This window comes from Eurypyga helias, unplaced genomic scaffold, assembly GCF_000690775.1.
Source record: "Eurypyga helias isolate BGI_N326 unplaced genomic scaffold, ASM69077v1 scaffold35365, whole genome shotgun sequence".
NCBI classification, from domain to species: Eukaryota; Metazoa; Chordata; class Aves; order Eurypygiformes; family Eurypygidae; genus Eurypyga; species Eurypyga helias.
The window spans coordinates 7866-15132 of record NW_010251453.1 but is presented as its reverse complement, the minus strand read 5'-3'; the positions used below and the strand labels follow the sequence as shown (position 1 = coordinate 15132).

Sequence of the window (7267 nt, the reverse complement as noted above, 5' to 3'; positions counted from 1 at the left end):
CAGTACACTTGATTTGATCTACACTCTGTACGATTTGTTACAATAAATTCTGGGCATCCAGGGCTGCTTGTGCCTTGACTTATAATGTGGATGCAAAATCAATCCACTAGTGCCAGGTCTTTAGGCACAAAATAAGCATAAAGAGTAAGGTGAGGTATGGATTACTCACGGTAGATAATTTGCATATGAAATAAGCAGAATATCACCAGCAAAATTCATACGCTGATGCATGCTCTTTCAGGCCGTTGACAGGCCGCTGGTGTCTGTGTTATGCTGGTACCAATGCTCTTCTGAAAGAGCAAGCCCCGAAATCCCCTTGGATCAGACTAGATCAGTAACAGCAGCGGCTGCAAGGTAACGTCCAGCAGCATTCCCGTGTCTCACCGCAATTGCTGCTGAGCAATGTTATCCCTGACAGGAGTTGCACTGCCATAAAATTGTTAACTCATAAGACTTTTAGTAGGTGTAACGCGCTGCTTTGTTTTCAACCCAGGAGACGCATTCTGACATTAGTTCCTCCCTCTCGGCTTTCCACTGAAGGCCAGGTTTGTCAATCACGCTCAACTGAAGAATTTCTCTAGCGTTAGCAACAGAAAAACTGTCTCAAAAAAGTTTCATCTTCTGGTTTGAAAGAGTGGATTTATACTACTACCGATTCAAACTTTCCCCTTACACAGCTCGGAGACCATCTAAGGCTGTCCTGAATTAGCTACATTGAAATAAACCTTGTGTAGCTTCTCTCCACTACAATTCCACATGAAGATACCTTCCTATATGTAAAACCTTCGTTCTTCCTACATAAATCTATACTCTCTTGTCCACAAGTCTTAACAAAGTCAGGAGTCAGCTTTCTCTGACTCAAGTCACTTTTAGCCTACAGCAGAGGGCTGAAATCTGAGAGGAGTGACAAAAGCATCTTGAGCAAATGATTTTAAGAGTTACTTCACATGCTTCTGAGCAGAGCCTAAGTTATGTTACATAAAACTGTATAAATCAGGCTACTGAGGCCAAACTATTCACTTTTTGGTCCAGAAGAAGAAAATTGAAAGAAAAGCAGCCAACAGCCAACTGGCAATATAATCTGATTTTACGAAGCAGCAGCAAAATAACTAAACGCAAACAAATCATTAGAGTTCTGCTACTTTGCAAATTTCATGTTTAGTAATGCTGTTAATTTTTTCTAAACTTTGCAAATTTCATGTTTAGTAATACTGTTCATTTTTTCTAATAAATTAAAGTAAAAAGGAGTAAAGTATGCTTTCCAAAAGCAGTCTTTATTCTTTTATCTTTTGGAAGAAAACCATAAACCCTCAGGGCTATCATAGTTTCTCCAGTTCACAACCGATCAACACTGTTAGTAGTTGGGTGTATGATTTTGAATAATACTGTACCTTTTATCTTGGTCTTCTTGATTATCACTCACTTTGTTAACAGACAACAGCCTTTTATCTCTGGGAACCTGAGAACAACACCAGGCATGGGGTCAGGTAAATGCAACCGTCAGGTATTTGCAGCTTCAGACTGCTCTACTACAACAACTAGAAAAATGTACCCGTGTCAGTGTCGTCTAGTTGGCAGATGCCAGGAGCTGTGTTTCTTTGGGAGAGTGATTGTGAACAGAAAGAAAATTTCCACAGGGGAAAAAAATGTAGGGATTGTTTTCTTTTCTAGTTCTTGGGTACACAAGTCTGGAGTAAAGCACTCTTCTATATGTCCTTATTGTTGCAGTATCAAGCTAGATCAAGCTATCTCAAAATAAAAGCTTCTATTCCCAAACACACGCAACACTTCTGAGTGAATAATAAAAGGAATACATGATGCTTTGATGAGCACTGCATGGAGACCCTTTTAGCTCAGAGGAAAAAGGACTTTCAATTAAACCACAAGCACCAGCTACATCCTCCTGTTAGTGAGCAGTTTGGCGGGTGCAGGACTCGTATCCACGGGAGGTTTGTGGGTCCTTCCCTTTCCTATAGCACAGGAACAGGTCAGGGCATGCAGGCATGTCTTCAGAGAACACCGAGTTCTGCTTTGCTGGGTGCATCAACAGCCATGAGAAGTAAAAATCCAGTCAAATCTGGCTCCACGACAGACTCAAAATTGACACCAAAAGTGACTTAAAAGATGTGTCTTCCCACAGACCGGTTTCCTGACACCAGCATACATATGAAATCACCGAGGGCAAAGTTGCTGCCATGACCATATTTTTCTTTTTTGCTGAACCAGCAATCTGGGAGCTAAAACTTGTATCTTTTACAAAGAAGATATATCCACTCCATCCCAGCAGTTAACTCAAGATTAAAGTGCAAGAATAGACCTAAGAATGGGCTAAAGCTGTGTCTTTTATCTTTAAATACTTTAAAGAAGTATCAGGGAAATATATGAATTTAGAGGAAAACCAATACTGCAGTGCACTACAGTAGCCAAGGTTAACATCAGCTATATCTGCAAGACAGCTGCAGAGTCAGAGAGCACTGGCCAGAGCATTTCCTTGTCTGAGGGACACTCTCTTGCCCTGTTAAGCATCCTGCTGGCTAAAAAACATCTTTCATAAATTTTAGAAGTGGGATCCAAGCCACAGTTTGCACATGCTGATTCCACTGTTAAGATCATAATTTTATCCCTGAAGGATGGTCTACGTTTAGGTAAATATCACAAGAAAAAGGAAAAAAAAAAAAAAGTTGAGTTCAAATAATTTCTATTGACTGGGAAAAGTACTTCAAAAAAATTAGCCAGCACATCAAAACAAATAAGCCAGGTGATAAATAAGGGCAATTGAGAGTCTTGTACACTGGAAGTTCTCCTCTACACTTCCACATTACAGCACAGAGGGCTAAGTTAGGTTTTAAGTTCCTGTTTGAAAGCACCAGCAAGAGTTTTCCTTTTCTCCCAGTTTAAGAAAAATAGTTATGACTGAATGCTGGAAACAGCTTTGAGATTAACACAGTTTACTCCACCTGAACCCCAAGTCTTTTGCAACTGCCTGGAACAAGGAACAGACATGTCCTCTAGAACACAGTTTTGAGGAGGGAAAGGGCCATTCTCTGTTTCTATTTTCAAAATCCAGCAGATTAATGACCTGCTACATGCAAAGGTATTACGAAGACAGAAGCCAACACTCCACATGCTCATACTCATCCTGAATTTTCCAAATGTGCATTAACTTCACAGACTCTGGCACCGTGGTAACACTGAAGTAGAGAAAAGGACCTTGCTTCTTTCTCATTGGGAAAAGCTTTTCTCTACTGACCATAACACACAAAAGCAAGAAACATCTCTTGAAACACAATCAGTGAAGAAATGTAAACAGTATTTAACCATAAAGCTAGTATATGGCAACTTGCCTACCACCCCTTCTGAACACTCATTTAACGACCGTAGTAGACACTAAAAAGAGCAGCCCAGTCTCTAAAAGCATTTATATTAAAAAATACTAAAAGAAAACGTTTTTATTTTTAGATTTCTGTATGAATTATAAGGGAGCTGTCACTATCCTGCTGGTTTCATGGAAGATCATCTGCCCAGTACAGGCATAGGTGGCTTCAGGATTACTGAAGTAGTTTAAGTGAAATGTACAATTTCATGTTTCCGTGCCAAGCAGGCAATACTGATTCCGTTTGCAGAGTACAAGGGGATCAGGCTGGGTTTCAGAGTAAAATTTCTGCATTACACAGAGATGCACCCTGTAGGATTCTCCTCTGACTTCAGCAGAAATCTCCAACATAGCTCTACTTAAACACAATTAAATATACAAAAAAGAAAGGTGGTATCCAAATGGTAGGTAAAGATCTGGGCTTCGAGTCTGATATATTCGAATCTGTCAGTGCTTCCCCTGTAAACTGACTTAGATCTCCGTTTCTGTGTCCAGCTTCATTTGTGTCCTCCACCTTTCTATTTCGACTGCAAACTTCCAGTGCAAGGGCTAAAGCTCACTGTATGTTTTTATACAGCCTACTGCAATCATTATACAAATAAAAATAACATGGGAAACTGTCAGATGAGAGATACTCCAGTTAAAGAGCAAACTGAAACGTGTGGAATGAAACAGAAAAGCAAACAAGGCCTCCTCTTTTCCACTTTTTAAAGAATACTGCAAGTATCCTAGCACAAATAAATAGGGGGCTTACTCATTTAATGCTCTTGCAAGGCAAGAGGAAGAACGCTGTGCTCAAAAAGAAAACATGGCTGAAAATTTAATATGGGAATACCGATTTTGTTTATTCCCTCCAAAACTAAACACATCAAAACAGCCTCAGACAGGCTTCCCCTAAACCAGAAAGGGTGCTTGATGCAAGTATCAGAGAGAAAACAAGATGCAGTGACTTCTGTCTTTGAGAACTGGCTCTTTTGATGCCTCTTAGAGTGGCCCCCGCTAGTGCAGCAGGGAGGAATAACAATGGAGTTACCTACTTTATAATAGTCATACAATAGGCCAAGAGCAGCAGCACTGTCCTCATCACCATTTATGCTCATCATAGCCTTGGTAGCTGCTGTTAGGGGATTCTCCAAATACGACTTCCAGGCTTCATCTTCGCTGGTGTAGGCACGTCTGGTGTTGAATGAAGTGTCAGTTGGCACTAAGGCCACAAGGCGCTTGTTACTGCATAGACAGGAAGAATAAAACGGTGATCCACGGAGGGATTACTTTACTCACATGGCACGTCAAAGAACATCACACAGCTCAATGAAAGTGATACAATTACTTCAAGTAAGCGTCTCTGCACCAAACTTGGAAACAATTATTTATCAGTATTAGGTACTTAACAAAAAAAATTAAAAGTGTGCAGATCTTGTGATAATAATTCAAATGTATTTTTACTAATATACAGATAGAGCTATCAAAATATTTTAAAACTATTGGAAAATAAGAAGTAACAGTATAAGAACATTTTGCCCCAGTATTTTTGCTAGATATAGATTTGATTAGGGAAACATACATTTAACAGAAAAACAGTCATAATAAGAAGACATGAATGAAAGAAAAAAATTATCTAATGATAATCTAGTATTCACCTAAACCAAGTATACGCAGTATTTAATAACTGGGTACACCTTATAATTGAGATATTCTCTGCTTTTAGGATGCAATTTGGCTGTAAATTTGGAAGAGTTTTTCTGTAACAGGACATGAGCAATGGGTCCAGTGGATGGAGCTGAAGAAGTCAACATATTTGGTCTCAATTCCTGCTTTACCACTCACCACACCTTGTTACAGACCCAGGCAACACACACAAGATCATCAGAAAGGGGGATTTGCAGCAGAGCAGTTTCCTTCAGCCTGAAAGCGGTACAAACTGACCAGTGTCTGTGTGCAGCACGGGTGAGGCTGCTGCTCCACTGCTATGGCAGAGATTTCCAGCATAATGGAAACATAAACGAAGACAGTAGTACCTGCTTTTGTAAAATGTTCAATAAACTCATGAGCTAGGAGGAAAAAAAAGTAGCATTCCTATTACACAAAGTAGTAGGCAGGGAAATAGTGGAGCAAGGGGTGCAAGAGCACTCTCAAGAACTGTGGCTCAAGTTGCAAGGATCACAGTGAAACCTGTAATGCTTACACCTCACGTATTTGAAAGCTGCAGGGATGGCAGAATAACTGAATATACTGATTTAAGTGGTGAGACTAACAACTGTTCCTGGTGCCCTGCGCAAAACATTTCTTGCTACCTTCTACATAAAAACTGCCCATTATTCCTCCTCTTTTTGCTCTCCCCTGCCTGAGCGGTGCCAGCTCCACAGACCTAACCCAACACAGAGTGGCATTCAAACACCGTGCAACTGAGTCTTTTATTTGATTTCAGAAATAGGATTTGATAAAAGCACCAACGGAATCCACGTGGCAAACGCTCTCGGGTGCCGGGAGAGCGTCTGGCCTGCAGCACCCACGCCGCAGTGACCGCAGGTTGGGCCTTTGCCTGGGGCTCCACCGCTGCCTGAGCACAACCGGCAAAGTGCGTGCTCCCGTGTTTAAGGAAGAGGAGGGGGACGGCGGAGATTATGATCTCTATGGTACAGAGCACTGTTTACAAGTTTCTTTATTTAATGAAAAACAAAATAATCCATCTGGTACAGTTTTATGAGCTCGGGGTGGGGGGAGAGCGAGCGTTTCGTAGCTTCGTATCACAGCAGACAGACAACAACTACAGTTCAGATTATATTCTCCTTTCATCTAACATGCCTGGATTTTTAGAAGCTTCCTTTCTTTCCACCTGGCCTTTTGCTGTCTCTTCTGAAGATTTTTGACCTTGTTACCACATACACATTTGTGTTGTTACCGGTTTGCTTCAGCAAGCAAAGCGGAGAGGTCCGCTTGCCTTTTCAATACCTCATTGTTAGCAACTCAAATCAGATTTGCAACAGCCCCGCTGTTGGTGCCAGAGGTAGCTGGGGGCCTGTTCCCACTCTGGAGTAGCCAATTCTCCCTGGCTCAGAGGCAATTATTCCAGGCAAGGATTCTCCTTTCCTCAACAATGCTCCCCTTCAGCTAAAGTCGGGCTGTTTCACGGCGCGGGCCCATCGCAATGCACAAAATACGGCTGGCTCTCCTTGCTGTAGCAGTCTTCCCTTACAATCAGTAACTGCCTTTTGTTACCTGGGGGCTCATAGCCATGCGACAGCCCTAACCGATTCAGAGCACCACAGGCAGAAGGCGAGATGCCCTTTAAAAACACACCTTTTAAGAGTTGGGCTGTGCTTGTCTGCAGAAATGCTGGAAGGGAGGAGGGAATCTCTGCTGCTCTAATTGAGGCAAGACAATCTTAAAGCAATGAAGAGGGCTCTGTCGCTCAGAGGTGTTGTATGCAATTGTGTCAGGGAGAAGCTAAAGTAAAGGAGACAAATGCTCTAGGAACAGCCACTCAGTAAGCACACAGTTGGGATGGCTGGGAAGGCACAGGTGCATAGACCTACAGCCTCCCCAACTTCTTTCCAGGCCAGGCTGGATGTGGCTTTGAGCAACCTGGTCTAGTGGAAGGTGTCCCTGCCCATGGCAGGGGGGTTGGAACTAGATGGTCTTTAAGGTCCCTTCCAACCCAAACCATTCTACGATTCTATGATCTGCCCAAAGAATGTTTTCTCTAAGCCCCAGCTTTTGATGTTTAAAGACTATCCATCTCCTCACTTGAGAGATGGTCTGCAGCATAATCAACCGACACACTCGTGGTGTTTACTCTGCAAACAGACTGAAACAATAGCACTAAGAAAAATAAAAAACTTCCTCATCACCCCCATCCCTGTAATCTGCTCTGTGGGAGGTTAATGGTCAGAC

General features: G+C 42.0%; 1 protein-coding gene across 1 annotated transcript in view; it reads right to left on the bottom strand.

The window, feature by feature from the left end:
- The window catches only part of LOC104509935 (grainyhead-like protein 2 homolog), a gene marked incomplete at both ends in the record, with an annotated part of 12588 nt that extends 7988 nt beyond the window's left edge, over positions 1-4600 (bottom strand). The window contains 2 exons of the mRNA XM_010152036.1: positions 1392-1459; positions 4411-4600. Coding sequence (XP_010150338.1) covers positions 1392-1459; positions 4411-4600 — 258 coding nt within the window. The remainder of the gene's footprint in view (positions 1-1391; positions 1460-4410) is intronic.
- Positions 4601-7267: the final 2667 nt, after the last annotated feature.